Source organism: Lepus europaeus, chromosome 7 (assembly GCF_033115175.1).
Source record: "Lepus europaeus isolate LE1 chromosome 7, mLepTim1.pri, whole genome shotgun sequence".
In the NCBI taxonomy this organism is placed as follows: Eukaryota; Metazoa; Chordata; class Mammalia; order Lagomorpha; family Leporidae; genus Lepus; species Lepus europaeus.
This window is the reverse complement of record NC_084833.1, coordinates 33,862,054-33,883,392: the sequence shown is the minus strand read 5'-3', so window position 1 is coordinate 33,883,392 and position 21,339 is coordinate 33,862,054. Positions and strand designations below refer to the sequence as shown.

The 21,339-nt window shown below is 37.8% G+C and overlaps 1 protein-coding gene across 1 annotated transcript in view; it reads right to left on the bottom strand.

Moving 5' to 3' along the window:
- Window positions 1–21,339, bottom strand: part of DCDC1 (doublecortin domain containing 1) — a 513,960-nt gene that overhangs the window by 407,201 nt on the left and 85,420 nt on the right. Inside the window, exons 6-7 of the mRNA XM_062198052.1 lie at window positions 17,578–17,783; window positions 707–800 (exon numbers count right to left, since the gene is read on the bottom strand). Of these exons, the coding sequence (XP_062054036.1) occupies window positions 707–800; window positions 17,578–17,783 (300 nt within the window). The remainder of the gene's footprint in view (window positions 1–706; window positions 801–17,577; window positions 17,784–21,339) is intronic.

Genomic DNA, 21,339 nt, shown 5'->3' with positions numbered 1-21,339 from the left:
AAAGCCCTGGCCTGAAGTGCCGGTATTCCATATGGGCACCGATTCTAGTCCTGGCTGCTCCTCTTCTGATCCAGCTCTCTGCTATGGCCTGGGGAAGCAGTAGAAGATGGCCCAAGTCCTTGGGCCCTTGCACCCACTTGGGAGACCTGGAAGAAGCTCCTGGCTCCTGGCTTCAGATCGGCAGAGCTGTGGCTGTCGCGGCCAATTGGGGAGTGAAGCATTGGATAGAAGACCTCTCTCTCTATATATATATACCTCTCCTCTCTCTGTGTGTAACTCTTTCAAATAAATAAATAAATCTTTTTTTTTTTTTTTTTTTTTATTTTTGACAGGCAGAGTGGACAGTGAGAGAGAGAGAGAGAGAAAGGTCTTCCTTTTGCCGTTGGTTCACCCTCCAATGGCCGCCGCGGTAGCGCGCTGCGGCCGGCGCACCGCGCTGTTCCGATGGCAGGAGCCAGGTGCTTCTCCTGGTCTCCCATGGGGTGCAGGGCCCAAACACTTGGGCCATCCTCCACTGCACTCCCTGGCCACAGCAGAGAGCTGGCCTGGAAGAGGGGCAACCGGGACAGGATCGGTGCCCCAACCGGGACTAGAACCCGGTGTGCCGGCGCCGCAAGGCGGAGGATTAGCCTGTTGAGCCACGGCGCCGGCCATAAATAAATCTTAAAAAATTTAAAAAATTATTACAAAAATCTATACCACTTACCTTTTGAAATATCTTCAATTCTTCTGCCATACAAATCATAAAGATATCTAGCTGGTGAATTTAAATTCATTTTCATTGTGCAAGTATCTAAAACCTACACAGGAAAAAATTATACATAATTTATTATGTTAAGCTCTCATTAAAATGAATACACATTTAAAGGCCATTCTGTACATACTCTATGGCTATTAAAATTACATTATAAAATAAAATTTATGATTTATGAAATGTTTAAAGTATATGAAATGAAATAGAATTTTAAAAAAGAGAAGGAAGAATGATGGCTGAAATATTATAAAACCATTTACTTTTAGAAAGACACAAATAAAGAGAGAGGGAGTTCCCATCTGCTGGCTCATTCCCCAAATACTTGCAATCACAGGGCCTTTGCTAGGGCTTAAGTCAGGAGCCACGAAAGCCATCCAGCTCTCTCAAAAGAGTGGCAGGAACCTAATTAGCTGAGCCATCACCACTGCTTCCCAGGGTCTGCCTTGGCAGAAAGCTAGAGTCAGGAGATGGAATTAGGAATCCAATCCAGGTATCCAACACAGGCATCTTAATCACTAGCCTAAATATCTGCTGCACAATAACCATTAGTACCCACTATTTAATAAATGGTAGAGCTTTATAGCTTTGCACAATTTGTATTTTATCCTTGCTGCTTTCTATAATTTCCACGTATTTTATGATGGGAGGATATTACTGTTTTTTTTGTTTTTTTTGTTTTTTTTTGACAGGCAGAGTGGACAGTGAGAGAGAGAGAGACAGAGAGACAGAGAGAAAGGTCTTCCTTTGCCATTGGTTCACCCTCCAATGGCCGCCGCAGTTGGCGCGCTGCGGCCAGCGCACCGCGCTGATCCGATGGCAGGTGCCAGGTACTTATCCTGGTATCCCATGGGGTGCAGGGCCACAGCACTCCCTGGCCACAGCAGAGAGCTGGCCTGGAAGAGGGGCAACCGGGACAGAATCTGGTGCCCCGACCGGGACTAGAATCCGCTGTGCTGGCACTACAAGGCGGAGGATTAGCCTAGTGAGCCGCGGCGCCGGCCCAGGATATTACTTTTTAAATGAGATTTTTCAGGTACTTTCTTTAGCTTTTTAGCTCTTCCCAGGATCTTGTTCAAGTATATTGTGTTCCTTCACTTTACTCATTCTTCATACATGGGTAACCTTTACTACAAAGCTTGCAAAATCTTAACTCCACGTGGATCTCACTTTCCACTGTCTGTACACACAGAGAGAAAGTCATACAGCTGAACACATCCATATTACTATTACATCACCAACCTCTATGGCCCCTCTCTAGTGCCCAGTCACTTCTACTTCACTTCTTGGGTCCAATTTCTCTCCTACTTTCCATGATGCGTATTTCCAAGCATCTCCACTCACTGTTTCCACTCAGTCTTCCCTTCTCATTTGGTAGACAACACAATCTTCTACATCACAGAGACAACTGAAGCCTCAATGTACTTAACTTCTACACCTATCCTCTCTTTTTCCCCTCTAGTTGTATTACAGGAGTTCCTGTTCTAAATTAAAGTCAATATCCCACTTATGCATTCAACTATGTTTGCTCTCAGCTAGGCAATATAAATTATTCATCATTTCTTCTCTCTCATGTATATTTAACTACATCTTCTGAACTAGTCTTTCTTATCTTAAACATAATTCTTTCGTTCCTAAAAATTACATCCCCTTACCCACCTCTCCCTCTAGGTACCCCTCCTCCTTTTACAGCTGGCAGTCTTAAAGGATTAGTCCATGCTCTTTGTTTCCCTTTCTCCCCACTAATTCAGTCTGGTTCTCTTACCATTATTTGATTGAAATAATTCTCACGGAGACTTGTAATAATATCCATGTTGACAAATACAAAGGACATTTTCTTAATCCTCAGTTATTTTAACCTGTGAGCATCGTTTATCACTTCTTTGTTTAAACATTTACTGAGACAAAATCCAGTAAGTTTCCTCCTGCTTATTTCTGTCCTCTTCATAGGTTCTAGCCCCTCTATTCTACTCTTGGGCGTTTCTCAAGATAAATCCTAACAGTCTTTCATCTTCACTCTATATTCTCACTTAAGGCCATTTAAAAAATTCCCCAAAGTTTCATCTTCCCATCTACATATGAATGGTTGCTGACATTAATAAGTCCACCCTAGGGGGTTCATGTTCCAAAATGATGAAAATTGATTTAGCAAACTCGGTGAGTAAGTACAGCAAATAGATTACAATGGTACCCACTATATAAGCCTAAGAAGCAAACTATTTAATTAAGAATCTGGGGGAGAATTTTAGAAGAAATTTAGCAAGCTGAAAACTGTGAAAATGAGTGGATAATTATGACATTAATTCTTTGGATTACTAAAAATGTATCACCTTTGGCAATTAATGGTACTTGTTTAGTGGGAGAGAACTATAATTTCTCATGAATCTTTTGAGAAAGCGAGTATGTTTCTATATATTTTTTTTTTTTTTGCTAACTGAAAGCTGTAAAATAGATCGTGAATTTTCAAAGAATGAAAATGTAATAAAATGCCATAGCATAGATAACTGCTGAGGCCAACATTTTACAATGACTTATAGTAAGAATTATGATCATTATTTTAACCTGAACAAGCCTGGAGATTGGGTTGAATTTGTACCTATCTTTTCAAGTAGCATAAGGCACTTTCATGAATAAATCCTGGAAATAAGTTTGCTCGTCTGCATTTGTTTTATTCTCATAAATGCAGGTGATAGAATAAATAGCATAATAGACAGTTGTTTGTTCTTATGAGTAATGAAACAAATATAACTTACAAAAGTAATCACTTCTTGTGAACTTTTGTTCTTCTGTGGTATTCTAGCTTTTTATTATTAAAATGTGAAAGAGAAGTAGATAACAAGAGGATATTTTCTAATAAATCTATTAATACATATTCTTTGCATACTTTATTCCTAAATGATGTCTTCTAATGAATTAACTGATTTCAGATTATAATTCTATTATTATTTTTGATTATTTTTAAAATCTATCAAATTGAAATATATAGTCATTCTAATATGTGTGTAGTGGTAACTCACTGCAAAGTTAATTTTCATTTTCCTAATGCTAGTACTATTGAGCATCTTTTCACACAGTTATGGCCAGTTTCTATGATCTTGTTCAAATCTTCTGATCTTTTTTAAAAATTGAGTTGTTTTCTTACTAATCAGTTGTCAGAGATTTAAAACTATTTTGAAAATAAAAGGGTTTTTTTGTCATCTAAGTATTTTCTGAATATTTTGTCCCAGTCTGTGGTTTGCCTTTTGATTTTATTAATGCAGAAGTTTTTCAGTTTGGATAAAGGACATTTCATTTTTTTTGCTCACATAGAAAAATTTTTTTGTTTTATGTCTTTTTAAAGAAATCTTTGCTAATCATAAATTTGAGAAGTTGAATTCATTTTTCTTCTAATTTCCTTTCATATTTCTTCTTTGAGTCATGTGTCATTTATAATAGTGTTGTTTAACATCCATATATCTGGATGATTTGTGATTTATTTCTCAATTCCTTTGTGGTCAAGAATCATTTTATATGATATTAATCCTTTTAACTATATTGGGGCTTGTTTAATAAATAGCAAATGACCTATCCCAGTACATATTACATGCATATTTAAAAGAATCAACTTTAAGATACTCAAATTTGGTTTTGGTATCATTTTCTTTCAGTGAAAAAAAAGCCTTTAATATTTCTCATAAATTAGGTAAATGGAAACAAATTATCTCACCTTTTACTGGTTTGAGAATATCTTCATCTCATTTTCATTTTTGAAAATGAAATATATGTACTACATCACTTTAAAGATATTATTTCTTTTCACACTTTAAAGGTATCTATTGCCTTTTGGCTTGCATTGCTTCTGATGGGAAGTCATTTTATTCTTACTCTTTGAACCTCTATATTTAGTGTGCTTCTATTCGTGTAGGCTTTTGTCTTTATCACTGTTTATAGTATTATGAATTTTTGTCCTTAATGTGGTTTTCTTCCTGCTGGAGGTGCATTGAGCTTCTTTATATATATATATATATATATATATATATATATATATATATATATATAGAGAGAGAGAGAGAGAGAGAGAGAGAGAGAGAGAGAGAGAGAGAAAGCTTTTACTTAATAAATATAAATTTCTTAAGTACAACTTTTGGACTATAGCGATTTTTCCCCCCAAATCCCCTTCCTATCCCCAAACCATTCCACGTCCTTCTCCCCATCCCATCCCATTCTTCATTAAGCTTCATTTTTAATTATCTTTATATACAGAAGATCTATACTAAATAAAGATTTCAACAGTTTGCACCTACACAGACACACAAAGTATAAAGTACTGTTTGAGTACTAGTTTTACCATTAATTCTCATAGTTCAACACATCAAGGACAAAGGTCCTACATGGGGAGCAAGTGCACAGTGACTCCTGTTGTTGATTTAACAACTGACACTCTTATTTATGATGTCAGTGATCGCCCGAGGCTCTTGTCATGAGCTGCCAAGGCTATGGAAGCCTTTTGAGTCCATAAACTCCAACCTTATTTAGACAAGGCCATAGTCAAAGTGGAAGTTCTCTCCTCCTTCAGAGAAAGGTATCTCCTTTGATGGCCCCTTCTTTCCACTGGAATCTCACTTACACATATCATGCATTTAGGTCATTTTTTGGCCACAATGTCTTGGCTTTCCATGCCTGAGCTTCTTGATCTATGGGATGAGATTTTTCAGGAACTCAGAAAAAATTTTTTTCATCCCCTTCCTAGTATTTCTAAGGTTCATAATATATATATATATATACATATATACATATAATACATATATATATGTATTATATATATGTATATATATATACATATATATAATACATATATATAAAATACATAAAAGACATATATACATATGTGTGTGTATATATATATATATATATTTCCACTGCTTTGTTTTATTACACAAGTTGTTGGCACCTGATTTCAGCCTCTTCCTTTTTCTTTTTTTTTTTTTTCATTTTCAATTATCTTTATATACAGAAGATCGCTTCAGTATATACCCTTTTTCTTCTCTGTACTTCAGTTTGGATTGTTTTGATTGTCTTATCTTGAAGTTTACTAATCTTTTCTAATGTCTAATCTGGTATTAAACCCAGTCAATGATTTCTTTTTTATTTGAGATGCTGTATTTTTAGGTCTAGAAGTTGCATTCATTTTATTTTTAGTTTCCATTTTTTCACATTATACTCACGCTTTTTAAAATTGTTTTAACTTATTAATAATGATTTTTCAAAGTGCTTTTGTATAATCTCTCTTTTTTTTTTTTAGACAGGCAGAGTGGACAGTGAGAGAGAGAGACAGAGAGAAAGGTCTTTCTTTACTGTTGGTTCACCCTCCAATGGCCACCGTGGCCGGTGCGCTGCAGCCAGCGCACCGTGCTGATCTGATGGCAGGAGCCAGGTGCTTCTCCTGGTCTCCCATGGGGTGCAGGGCCCAAGCACCTGGGCCATCCTCCACTGCACTCCCTGGCCACAGCAGAGAGCTGGCCACAGCAGAGAGGGGCAACCGGGACAGAATCCGGTGCCCTGACAGGGACTAGAACCTGGTGTGCTGGCGCTGCAAGGTGGAGGATTAGCCTATTGAGCCGCAGCGCCGGCCTGTATAATCTCTTATTATGGGGTCTGCTTCTATTGGTTGACCTTTTCCCTAGACCCAGATTATCTTTTTCAGTATCCTCAGGAATGCTATTTTTTTTTTTTAATAAGGATTTTACTATGTAGTGGGGAAGTCACACATTCTTTTTTTTTTTTTTTTTTTTTTAACAGGTAGAGTTATAGACAATGAGAGAAACAGAGAGAAAGGTCTTCCTTCCGTTGGTTCACTTCCCAAATGGCTGCTACGGCCAGCGCTTCACCGATATGAAGCCAGGAGCCAGGTGCTTCTTCCTAGTCTTCCATGCAGCTGCAGGGGCCCAAGTACTTGGGCTAACCTGCTGGGCCACAGCAGAGAGCTGGACTGGAAGAGGAGCAACCAGGACTAGAACCCGGTGCCCATATGGGATGCTGGTGCTGCAGGCAGGGGATTAAACAAGTAAGCCATAGCATCAGCCCCAGGAATGCCTCTTAAACTCAACAAAATCTCTCCCCACTGAATGTTCACAATGCAAATTTCTCCTTACCCTTCACATGCTCCCATAGTTGTTTCCCTTTACATTCTCACTCTTTCCGTGGTAGTTGGGTAGGTTTCCTGGGGTTTAGTCTATGCATGAACAACTTAACATTCAGCCAAAGACACAAGAGGATTTCTATGCAAATTTGGGAAACTCTTCCCCAAATGGCTCCCTCTGTAAAATTTTCAGCCATTTTAGCTTTCCAGAACTTTAAGTCTTTCACTTCAGCTTAGTAGCCCACCATCCTTCTCCTGGATTCTTTTTCTGTACACTTCACTCTGAATGTCTCCTATAGGTATTATGGAACTACCCTTCAAGCTATTTGGAGGTACTGCTATAGAACCCACAGCTTGGTCCACTGGGCTGATGAGCAGAAAGCCAATCCACTGACATTGGTGCAGAAGAAGAAAGTAAGTATTTATTGTAAAGTGCAGAGCAAGGAGCTAGATATTACTTGCTTAATATCTGGGCTCCCTGAGGAGTCAGGGGCAAAGGTTCTTAGTTCTTACAGATTGAAAGTGGGGCTGAGAGGTATGTGATCAGCTCATGTCCGAGTTCCTGGTTGGTCAATGGTGCTCCTAACTTTGATTAGTCAACATCACTGTGCTATTTATGGAATTTATGATGGTCAGGTGGGCTTCAGTTGGTGGGAGCTAGAGGAGGGGGGAGGGGTTACTGGTAACTGGTACCTTTGGTACCAGACCTGGAATTTCCCTGTGTGGACCCTGAAACCCCCTACACAGACCTCTGCACACAATACTACCATCAAGGTTTAATCAACTGGAGAAGCAAATGACTTCTCAAGACTGATGATTAGAACTTTGTATGGCCAGCTCTACAACTCTCTCAATTCAGTGAATTCCTTCTGATAAAGGACGGGCAGCTTGGGCTACGGGAAAGATACAAGAGGCTGGGTTCTGCCTTTACAAGAAGGGTTCCGTCTCATAGGTAAAAGGGGAAATTATAGAACTCACATCAATTTTGCTCCTTTTCTTAGGCATTACATTTGGTGTTCTCTGGTGTTGAATATCTAAAATCAGTTATCACATCTATTTTATCCAGTTTTTCAGTTGATTAGAATGGGATGACTCATTTGATAATACTAATTCTGGTGTTACTAGAAGCAGATGTCTCAGATTTGTATTATTAATGTTTATGCCATATCAATTTTTCAGCTATTAATTTTTTAAATGTTAACAGATATATAAACAACTGTACATATTTACAGGGTAATAGTGACTTTTTGGTATGTACATACATTGTACAATGTCCAACCAACATAAATAGTAGGTATTAAAATGTAAGAAAAAATATCTTTGGCAAATTTGAATGAAAAAATATTGCTCTTGAAATAAAAGAATGGATTCCAGTCCCTGCCTTCCCAGTTGATTGAGTTTGTAGATGATAGTTAACTTCAAGTCTCAGTTTTCTGAATTGCCTGACTAAAGGTCTGTGACTCTCATGTCCAGAAATCTGATAAAGTTCATCATGATACTTTAATTATAAGGTATGAAAGGAGACTAATCTAACAAAGCCTTCATTTTAACCATTATTGTTATATGTTCTGAGAATTTAAAAGATAAAATGCACAGAAACTATAAAATAATTTTAATATTATGAAAATAAAATGTAGCTGATCAGATTTAATAACATGCTCATGTCTTAATTGCTGTGAAACAATATTAAGGTCTATCCCTAACTATCACTAATAAAATGAATAAATCTCAAACTGAAAATTTTCAATGTTTTTATTTCCATTGAGGAAAATCATGTTTGTTTTTCTTAGAATTTCATTCAAGAGCAAAATTCTGACTACTAAATAATTATACTATTCTAGAATAATCTAATTATATAGACCTAGAAATTCACATTTAATAAACAGGAGGTAATTTTTATTTGTGTCCTCTTGATAATAATCTATTTTATCAAATTCCATAGCTGATAAATTAAACATACTTACATATTTCTATATTAGAATATCATTTCAAGTTTTCAGGTACTAATCACTGTAAAATATATTACTTTTTAAAATAATAATAATTTGTGTCAATGGAATTTTTCTATTTCATTAAAAGCTTTAAAGAACTTCCAACATCTAATTATGCATGACCTCCCCTGTCGGAACCCATGTTGATCATCTTTAATCAAATTTGGTTACTCCAGTTGCTCCTTTTTGAATCTTTTAAAATGTTCTCTAAATTATTTTACCCACACTACCAGGGTAATCATGGCTGCTATAGTTATTGGTTTATGTGTGAACAGTCCACAACCACACTATTATGTTGTATTTTTTTCCAATTAAATTGGGCTTTCTTAAAGTTGAAACATTTCTTAAAGTTTTTGTTGTTGTTTAAACCTATTGGGTAATTTTAATTACCCAATAATGAGCATCACAGTAGTCTGAAGTTTGCTCTTCCTTAAAGAAAACTGATAATTATTTATCTACAACCTGACAGTCATATATGAGCAATTCATTTAGTACTTATATCATTTTTCAGTAATAACAGGAAAAGTAATTACAATGAAATAGGTTTACAAATAAATATAAAGAAAAATATAAAGGAAGTATTTATTTTTAAAATCAGACTTGTTAGACGATGCCTTTTTATTTTTTTACCATTTTTTAAAGATGTATTTATTTATTTATTTGAAAGTTAGAGTTACAGGGAGGGTGAGACAGAGAGAGAAAACTTCCATTCACTGGTTCACTCCCCCAGATAGCCACAGTAATCAGGGCTGGGCCAGGCCAAACCCAGGAGCCAGGAGCCTCTTTCAGGTCTCCCACATGAGTGGCAGAGGCCCAAGTACTTGTGCCATCTTCCACAGCTTTTCCCAGGCCTCCAGCAGGGAGTTGGATCAAAAGTGGAGCAGCTGGGACTTGAACCAGTGCCGACATGGGATGTTGGTGTTCATGCAGCAGCTTACCCTCATATACCACAATGCTGGCCCTGACTATGCCCTTTCTGCCAACATGTAGTTGTTTGCCATTTCTTGCTCTCCAAATTTCCTACACTCATTCTAATCTAAAAACTATTTATTCCCCATATCCTCTTTTTTTCCTTTCCTTTTTTTTTTTTTTTTTTTTTTTTTTTTTTGTGCCACAAGTTAGACAGAAAGAGAGAGAGATCTTCCATCTGCTGGTTCACTCCCCAGATGGCCACAACAGCCAGGGCCAAGCCAGGCCAAAGCCAGGAGTCAGGAGCTTTGGCCAGGTACACTTGGCCTTCTTTCACTGCTTTCCCCAGGCCATTAGTAGGGAGCTCAATCAGAAGTGGAGCAGCCAGGACTCAAATTGGCATTCATATGGGATGCCAGTATCTTGGGCAGGATCTGTTATGTCACAATACCAGTCCCTTCTCTTTTGTTTTTATAAATCTACCTATACAAGCATAACAGATTTCATGTGTTTTACCTATATACTTTTAAGAATATAATAATACTTCTGACCCTCCCGGCTTTCCTCCACCCTTCCTCCTCCTCTATTTTTCTCTTAATTTTTGAGATAACATACTTTCAATTTACTTTACAATCATAAACTTAACCTTCAACTACATAAAGAATTCAACAAGTAGAAAATAGAAAGACCACTGTTCCTTGGGAGTATAGACAAGGCTATAAACAATAATCAAATCTTAAGATGTCAATTTCACTTATACACATTACATTTTTTTGGAACTCTATATATAGGAGAACAAGAAAGAAGACTATGAAGATTGCCACCAATTAGGAAGTTTGATGTTTAAGTTATCAAATTTTACTGGGCCTAGTAATCATTCGGAGACATTTGTTGAAGTTCAGATTCCCAGGTGCCATGCTCAAGAGAGTCTTAACTCAAACGCTTGGTGTGAGGCCCTAGAAGTGTGAATTTTTTTAAAAGATTTATTCATTTAATTGAAAGTCAAAGTTACATAGAGAGAGAGAGACACACAAAGAGAGATTTTCTACCTACTAGTTCATTCCCCAGATGACCACAAACAGCCAGGGCTGGGCCAGGCTGATGCATCTGGTCTCCCACATGGCTGCATGGGCCCAAATGCTTGGGCCATTTTCCGCTACTTTCCCAGACCATTAGCAAGGAGCTGGATCAGAAGCAGAGCAGCCAGGACATGAAGCAACACCCATATGGGATGCTGGTGTCATAGACTGTAGTTTCACCCACTATGCCACAACTCTGGCCCAAGGAGACTGAATTTTTAATACAAAGCCCAGATGATTCTGAAGCAGGTATTCTATGAGCCACACTGTGGAAAGTTCTTCAGGACCTTTGATTGAAGTTAAGTACAACTGAGCTTCAAAATATTCAAGGAAAATTGAATTAAAAGTTGTTTTAATGCAAAAGAATTGAAATACAAACAGTTTTTTTTTTTTATAAAATGCATTCACCATGAACTTTCTGAAGAAACATATATGATGCTTCCAGGTAACACAAAGAGGTATTTTGTTCTCAGGCAAGTAATCTGCGATTTCCTAATTAGAGTGCACAAACCCCAAGAGACTGATAAAAATAATTCATGGAGAGAGAAAAAGAACGTTGGAATTACTTTTTTTTTTAATCTAAAAACTCAACATTATCAAATATAAGATTGACACTGGGATTTTTTTTCTAAGAGCCAGAGGGAGAATGATGACTAAGCAGTAACCGATTTCCCAAGGCAGAAAAGTTAAAACTTAATCTAGCAGAAGTAAACTTGACTTGCAATGTAGAACCCCAAAAAGGCTCAGAAATTTGAGGCATCAGTTACTTCTAAAACGGGATGGAAACAGGTTGACCATGTCCATAAAAATAAACCCTCAGAACCCTTTCCTTACCCAGGTATCAGGCAACAATACTTCTGATGCTAGAAGAGAAGACAGGAGATTTATTCTCTGGAGAGACTAAACTGGGGAAACTGGGGATCAGAGGCACCAACCAGAGCTAAGAGTGGGGACAGTTAATTGAAAGGAGATAAATCAAAGAAAAATCTATATATTGAAAGTGCAATTCTTTTTTTTTAACTTTTATTTAATGAATATAAATTTCCAGTGTACAGCTTATGGATTACAATGGCTTCCCCCTCCCATAACTTCCCTCCCACCCGCAACCCTCCCCTCTCCCGTTCCCTCTCCCCTTCCATTTGCATCAAGATTCATTTTCAATTCTCTTTATATACAGAAGATCAATTTAGTATAAAGATTTCAACAGTTTGCACCCACATAGAAACACAAAGTGAAACATACTGTTTGAGTACTAGTTATAGCATTAAATCACAATGTACAGCACATTAAGGACAGAGATCCCACATGAGGAGCAAGTGCACAGTGACTCCTGTTGTTGAACCAACAAATTGACACTCTAGTTTATGGCGCCAGTAACCACCCTAGGCTGTCGTCATGAGTTGCCAAGGCTATGGAAGCCTTCCAAGTTTGCCGACTCTGATCATATTTAGACAAGGTCATAAAAGACAGGGTGAGGATAGTAACCAATGATCCTAAGAGTGGCATTTACCAGGTTTGAACAATTATACAGCATTAAGTGGGGAAGAGGACCATCAGTACACACAGGTTGGGGGTAGAGCCATTGGTGGTAGAGGTTATGATTACAAAGGAATGAGGCCCAAGTGCGCTAGACAGGGTCTAGAACAAAGGACAGAGTCATTATTAGAGGAGCTAAGAAAGGTGCTGTCTAAGCTACAAGTAAGTTTTCTGATTGAGAGGCAAATAGAACCTGACAGAAGGGGCTTGATAATAATCTGTTGGGCTTTAGGCCTTGTAAGTTAAGAGGCCCAGACCTATCTATCTCTTCACATGGGGTACATCCTAAGGGAGGTGTGAACTTCTGAAAGTGCAATTCTTAACATCCTCCTCCACTTGACTACTACACTGCTCAAATTGGTAGATTCTATCTGGTAAAGCTAATCACCCCTGGGGGGATGGGGGACTTCATGCTAAAGAAAAAGCCTAGTTAGGGCCGGCATTGTGGAGTGGTGGGTTCGGCTGCCAGCGGTAGCGCCAGTATCCCACATGGGCACTGGTTCCTGTCCCCGTTGCTCTACTTCAGATCCAGCTCCCTGCTTGTGTACCTGGGAAAGTAGCAGAGGATGGCCCAGTGGGAGACCTGGAAGAAGCTCCTGGTTCCTGGCTTCAGCCTGGCCCTGCCATGGCCATTGTGGCCATTTAAGGAGTGAGCCAATGGATGGAAGATTTCTCTCTCTCTCTCTCTCTCTCTCTCTCTCTGTGTGTGTGTGTGTGTGTTTCTCTGTGTACTGTCTTTCAAACAAATGAGTTTTAAAATGAAAGAAAGAAAAAGCCCAGTCAAAACACTGTCACAAAATTCATCCTTCAATCCCACACACTCCCATCCCCATGCCCACAAAGCTTTCAAGCAGCTTTTTAGGTTTCTGCTTTTTTATTTATTTATTTTTTTAAGACTGATTCATTTATTTGCAAGGTAGAGTTACAGAGAGAGAGGTAAAGAGATAGAGAGGCAGAGAGATCTTCCAACTGTAGGTTTACTCTCTAAATGGCCAGGGCTGAACAAAGCCAAAGCCAAGAGCCAGGAGCTTCATCCAGGTCTCTGATGTGGTTATCAGGGGCTCAAGCCAGGAGCTAGGAGCTGATTCCAGGTCTCCCATTTGGGTGGCAGGGGCCCAAATACTTGGGCCATCCTCCACTGCCTTTCCCAGGCAGGGAGCTGGATCAGAAGTGGAGCAGCTGGAATTCGAACTGGCTCCCATATGGGGTGCCGGCATATCAAGCAGCAGCTTTACCTACTATGCCACAACACTGGCCCCCAACTTGGCATCTTACACCCATTACTTTTTCAACCTCCAGCCATTGTGGCCAGTTGGGGAGTGAACCAGCAGTTGGAGGACCTCTCTGTTTCTCTCTCTGCAGCTCTGAGTTTCAAATAAATAAATAAATCTTTAAAAAAAAAGTTCATGGGCAATCAAATTTTAAAAAAGTTTATGTAAAAAAAACTATGCAATTCATGTATAATTTTTTCATAAGTATTTCCCATGAACTAAATGAAGATCCCATATAAGCCTGCTTTTCAAAATTTTTGCACTGAAGGATACACAGCAGACTCATAGAATGGCAGATGTCCTAAACAACACTATGGCCTCAGAATCAGCCCTTAAGGCATTCGAATCTGGCTGAAGAGCCCATGAGAGTATTGTAGGCATGGAAAGCCAAGATACCATGGAAAAGAAAAAAAAGAAGAAGACCTAAATGAAAGATCTCTGTGAGTGAGACCCCAGTGGAAAGTACGGGGCCATCAAAGTAGGAGGTACCTTTCTCCGAAGGGAGGAGAGAACTTCCACTTTGACTATGGCCTTGTTGGAATAGGATCGAAGTCGGCGAACCCTAAAGGCTTCCATAGCCTCGGCAACTCATGACTAGAGCCTAGGGAGATTACTGATGCCATAAACAAGAGTGTCAAATTATTAAGTCAGCAACAGGAGTCACTGTGTACTTACGTCCCATGTGGGATCTGTCCTTAATGTGTTGTCTAATGTGCAGTGATGCTATAACTAGTACTGAAACAGTATTATTACACTTTGTGTTTCTGTGTGGGTACAAACTGATGAGATCTTTACTAATTATATACTGAATTGATCTTCTGCATATAAAGATAATTGGAAATGAAAAAAAAAAACCTGGTGTTAAGTTGGAAATGGCATAGAAAATTTTTTAAAAAATATTATGTAGGATCTCTGTCTTTAATGTGCTGTACACTGTTATTTAATGTTATAACTAGTACTCCAACAGTATTTTTTTCACTTTGTGTTGCTATATGGGGGCAAACTGTTGAAATCTTTACCTAATATATACTAAACTGATCTTCTGTATATAAAGAGAATTGAAAATGAATCTTGATGTGAATGGAAGGGGAGAGGGAGCGGGAAAGGGGAGGGATGCGGGTGGGAGGGAAGTTATGGGAGGGGGGAAGCCATTGTAATCCACAAGCTGTACACTGGAAATTTATATTCATTAAATAAAAGTTTAATAAATGAAAAAAAATTTTTGCACTGAAGTAAATATATTTTAATTCCATTTCTATCAGCTTTTTAAAGTATGCTTATATATGTATAGCTAATATCCTATAGTGGCAAGTGCTATGTGGTTACTAAAACTGCACCAAATAATTCTAAAAGTACTAGATTCATGTTTCAAAGGTATGTTCTATAGTTCTGAAGATGCAGAATTTAATGAGGAAATATCATTTGGCCCTCATTTCAAAATTCTTAATTACATAACACTCTAAAATAATAAATGATTTTTCTTTTTATTTCCCGTCTATGATTAAAATGCAATCATTTCTCCCTTGGATTCCTTAATGCTTCATGCTTTAACTATCTTGTTTTACCATCCACTCTCAACAATTCTCTCTGTATCCCACTGTAATAGTCTTCACCATGTTATAGTCCTCACATTCCACTTCAACTTTACATTATTCAGTAGTAACTTAAAAATAGTAGTTAATAATCCTAATATTTTATCATAAAAGAGAAAATCATGTGCATTTCTCCTATGATTATGCCGCCTTCTTATTTCTATTACTGATTTAGTATTTAATCTATAAATAAGGTATTATTCTATGATTAACAACATATTTCAAAAATTAAATTTAGGGGCCAGCGCTGTGGCATAGTAGGTTAAGCCTATGCCTGTGGCGCCGGCATTCCATATGGGCTCCAGTTCATATCCAGGCTGCTCCACTTCCAGTCAAGCACCCTGATGATGGCTGGGAAAGCAGTGGAAGATGGCCAAAGTGCTTGGGCCCTGCATCCATGTGGGAGATCTGGAAGAGGCTCCTGGCTCCTAGCTTCAGCCTGGTCCAGCTCCAGCTGTTGTAGCCATTTGGGGAGTGAACCAGAGGATGCAAGACCTCTCTCTTTGTCTCTCCCTCTCTCTGTCTGTAACTCTGTGTCTCAAATAAATAAAATAAACCTTAAAATTATATTTAATTTCCAAATAATTAGCTAGCCTAATTATTTACTGCTTATCCCTTCCAGAAAGTTCTTATTGACACTCAGGACCAAGATTTTGTTGCCTCCTCTCATTTACCACATTCTTAAAAGTGACATTTAGACAAACACCTGTAAATATATTAATCACTAGATTATGTTCTATCATGAGTTTTATAAATGGTGAACGTTTTTAAAATTGTACAAATTGTAAGAAGAAAAAATAAATTAAAACTTCTCTAGTCACCCAGTTTTAAATAAATTGCTCTCTAGTGACAAAAATCAAAACAGCAGTGACATTTTTATTTATACTCCACCTTTCATCTAAGAACATGTAATCTGTAAGTGACTATTACCCCAATTTTACCACCACGGCATAGAATTACAGAGATTGAACTGAAGTGAACTCAAGAGGTTATCTAATCTAGCTTCTATCTCCAAGAATGACTGCATTTAACAATCTAAAAGATAAGTCCATCTTCTCTATTTTTCAAAATCTCCAGGGAGGATGTTACAACTTGTCTTAGTAATTTGTTCTGGTGTGTAATATCCCTTTTTTCCACTAATAATCCAAATCTGAAGATAAGACAAAAATAAAACCCAGGTCTCCTAGCTCCTTGGTAAATGCTCTCAACTGGTTGTGGCTATAAAACCACCACAAAAATACCCCGTTGAATAAATAAGTATTTTAAATTTTTTCCCAATATCTACACAACTACCAACCTATTTTAGACCATATTCAATGTGAAATAGTTTGTTATAAAAAATTATTTACAACTATTCTCCCATTAGGAAGAAAAATAATTTCTATTGGATATGATTTATGAGTATTAAAGCTAAGAACAGAAAGCATTTACCAGGAACTTCCTCAGTGCCAGACTGAATCCTCACAGCAACTCTATGAAATGGGCATTGTGTTATCCTCTCTTTTAGATGAAGAAACTGAGGATCAGGGAAACTGAGTTTCCCAGTGTCTCACAAGTAGGGAATGGTAAAGCTGGGATTCAAACCTAGAAAGTTTGGTTATGTTTTACACTCTCCCTCTCATGTATCCTTGCCAAATTTTACTTACTACTATTATTATTATTCTGCTTTACAACTGAACTAAAAACATTTATCTGTAAAAAATGGAGTGTGGGTATATGCATTTTAAAATTCTCATTAGTTTTTTCATATTTTTAAAAATTGAATATGGTTTTAGAAACATAAACAACTCCTGTAAATTATGTATTTATATGAGAATACTTTAAATTTTTAAAGTGTTACATAATTTTTCATAGGCTTATCCAGATTTGTTTTTTAAAAATTATATGAACAGTTCAAACCTGAATTTTAGTTATTTCAAACCTTCCTTATGCTCTCAAGGGCTTAAAATACTTTTATGTACTAATTATCATCTTTAAATGAAGAGGCAGTCTGAGGTTTGTAGTTAGATTAGATTGGGATTCAATATAAATATATTATAAAATATTGTAGCCAACCAGAATGTCCCCTCAAATGTAAGCATAACTTTTTGCTAGATAAATGGCCTATAAGTATAATAACATTGTGAAATACCATTGTTTGCTGAGGTAATTTATATTGTTAGTGCAATAAGCAATTTGCAAATAGGTGAAATTTTAGTTATATATAATACCTTATTAATATTTCAGTTCATTAGTTGACACTGATACTTAGAAGGGAAAAATACAAAATATTTTAAAAGCCATAAAAATTCGATATTTAATTCATACTTCAATATTTAATACAAAATTACCTTTTTCATTGTTTCCTTTCCCACTATTATCTCATGCCCATCCTGTCCCATGCCATTCTTAAAGAACAGAATTCGGACTGAGGTCTTCTCAGTAAGTTTCTTCATTCTATTAGAAAGAACAGGTTTGGTTTTCCATCTTTTAACATCAGTAGGAAGCATCAGCCCATTCATTGTCCAGGTTACATTCTTCATTAACAACAGATGGTCTAGAAGATAATTTTTTAAGTCAAGTCAATATTTGGCTTTAAAATTAAAAATGGACACATCATAATTCCCCTCCCCCATTACCTATCTCATATACACTGGCCAGTCTCCATTTAGATGCTGGTTTTCTGAAATGCTACCACCAGCTTCCCACTAACCGTGACATAAGCTGTAGCAAGCTGTCTGCTCTGATAGCCTGCATAAATCATCATTTCTGAAGGGAACAGATGTTCAGGGTATGAAAGAGTAATACCACAATTTAGTCCTAATTAAAATTCACCTTAGCATGCCTCTATCACTGATCAGATGCACCCAACTGAAAGGGGCTGCTGAAAGGGTCCAGTGTCCTTTTCTTATTCCAAGGCAACATGAATCCTGAACTTGTGTGTTCTTCAGGGTTGGAAAAAACACTTCTCCTCCTTTAAAATGATTTCTTATCCATGTTGCTTTAGAGATAATAACCTCCAAATAGTAACCTCCAATAGTAAACAGACTGTAATTCTCCTGTAACTAGAATGAAGGTGGCTCCTAGGACATTTTTGGTGAGAGATCCAAACTATTTCACTGAAAATGAAAAACAGCTTTTCATTAACAGTTTACTTTGACCTATACATTGTCAAATATGTGTGTGGGAATTTAAGTTTCAAAACTCCTACTAATATTGGTGGGAGTGCAATCAAATTACTATGTATGACTTTGAAAATGTAAGCGTAAGACAGGAGTGTGGTATATTGCATACTAAGTTGCTGTCAGTATTCCTCTTTCAAGAGGTTTCATTTCATAAATAAATAATTTGTACCTGAGCTTCTTATTTGATTTATGCAGTCAATTTATTCTAGATTGTATTTTCTTTTCACATAAATTACAAAAATACAATGATCCCTCCATCACCTGCTCTTATTTGTCCTAATGAGAGAAACACATAATTTTATTTTTATAGAATTGAAAATAGCTACATTTATTTGTTTGCCAAAATTCCCACATAAGCCTTTTCTGTTAGGTCTCCCTTGAAAGAAGCATGACTTTTTAATCCTAAAAATGGTACATTACATAAATCTGCTAATGTCAATATGAAGCACAAGTTACTGGTTGTTAATAATCTTTAAGTCTCACAACGGTTATAGTAAATGTTCAAAAAAAAAAAAAGAGAAAAAACAGAAACAAAACCCCCCACCAGACAATAAACCCTTTCCTTTACTCCAGTGTTTGGTGTGTTTATGATGGCCTTACACTGATATATGTCACAGTATTATAAACCTCAAAACCAATATGCTAAGTGAAAGAAGCCAGACATGCCATATGATTCTCTTTATAAGAAATATATAGATGGAGCTGGTGCTGTGGCACAGCAGGTTAAAGCCCTGGCCTGAAGCGCCAGCATCCCATATGGGAACTGGTTCTAGTCAGGGCTGCTCCTCTTCTGATCCAGCTCTCTGCTATGGCCTGGGAAAGCAGTAGAAGATGGCCCAAGTCCTTGGGCTCCTGCACCCACGTGGGAGACCCAGAAGAAGCTCCTGGCTCTTGGCTCTTGGCTCTTGGCTCCTGGCTCCTGGCTCCTGGTCCCTGGCTCCTGGCTTCGGATCGGCGCAGCTCCAGCCATTGCAGCCATCTGGGGAGTGAACCAGTAGATGAAAGACCTCTCTCTCTATTTCTACCTCACTCTGTAACTATCTTTCAAATAAATAAAATAAATATCTTTTTATAAAAGAAATATATAGAATTGTTAAATACATAAAAACAAGACAGAGACTGATGACTGCCAGGGCCTGGGATGAGAGGGGAATTAGAAGAAATATAATGGGTAACAAGTTTTATTTGGAATGAGGAAAATGTTTACAACTAGAGGTGGTGGCAGTGATTGTACAATATTTTGAATATACTAAATGCTACTAAACTGTTCACTCTAAAATGATTAATTTTATATAATGTAAATTTCACTGCAATAAATCAGATAAAAAGCAAGGAAGAGGAGGAGGATGTCTAATGGTCAATGTGTCTCTGAAAAGTTAAAAAAAATTTCTCACTGAAGAAAAAAATTAATGAGGTCTTGTTGTTTGATGGGGGTTTTCTTAGTCTGGATGCCCACAAATACCTTGCATAGTGGGAAGTGGTACTTTAGTGACCCCAGGTGGAGTCAAACCTTCGGGAATCTTTGATTTCTAACCTACAAAATATCTAATGGCATTACTCCACCACCTGATGAAGATTAAATAATTTATATGTAAAAGTACCTAAAACACTGAAGTCATTCGATAAATGCTAGCTTCTATCCTATGCCCTGAAATTCCATTGCTTAAAATAGAACTCTAGGATACATTAACTATTACATAAGTCAAGGTACAACCAGGAAAACAAGAATCCCCTCAGAGTATTTTTTTTTTTGACAGGCAGAGTTAGACAGTGAGAGAGAGAGACAGAGAGAAAGGTCTTCCTTTTCCATTGGTTCACCCCCTCAAATGGCCACTACGGCTGGAACTTTGCCGATCCGAAGCCAGGAGCCAGGTGCTTCCTCCTGGTCTCCCATGCGGGTGCAGGGCCCAAGCACTTGGGCCATCCTCCACTGCCTTCCCAGGCCACAGCAGAGAGCTGGACTGGAAGAAGAGCAACAGGGACAGAATCCGGCGCCCCAACTGGGACTAGAGCCCAGGGTGCTGGCGCCACAGGCGGAGGATTAGCCAAGTGAGCCAAGGTGCTGGCTCCCTCAGAGTATTTGATCACAGGTGACTACTCTCAGGGGAAAGTTATGTAAATGATGAGAAGTTACCAAAGAACAGCAAGACAATTCAGAGATTAGCAACAACAAGAAACCACTACACCAAGGTCAGAAGGAAGAGGTGTTACATCCTGATCTAGACAATCTTACCAATCAGGGTTTTCTACTTTGATTATTTGGACCAGGGCCAGGACTGGGGTGAGGCAAGTAAAAATCCAAGGAGGCAGAATCTTAAAAAGCATGTTCAGGGCCTTCACATAACCCACAGAGTGAATGCGTCCTCAAATTTTGTCCCATAGCTGCTTCACTCATCTCATCCTAGTTCCAGCTCTGGTGTTGACCAGGTCTTCCATATCTAGAACTCCTTAAATTCCATTCCAAATAATGGCTACTACTAGCTGGATAGTGTTTGGCCTGATTCATGGGTATTAACTCATTTAGTCTTCTCAGTAACTTTATGAGATAGGTAATATGATTATACTTATTCACAGGTAAAGAAATTGAGACACCCAAACTTGCCCAAGATCTGCAACTGGTATGTTGTGGTGCTGGAAAATTCGTTTAGTTCTAGAAACTTGGATCCTAATCAGTTACTATTCTGTCTCTACCGCGTGTTTCCTGCCATTTTCTCTAATTCGGTGAGTCTAAAGTAAAATTTCACATCTGCCTGCAAAAAATGAATCACCTTTTACAGTTCTTATTTCTATCATTGCTTTCATTTTTTTCAGTTATCTACCACCTCAGGGAGACCTTCGATCCTTAATCATTTCTTTTTCTACAACCAACTTCTTATTCATGTGATGATAATTTATTGGGAGTCTACTCATCACAAGGCCTCTTGTGAA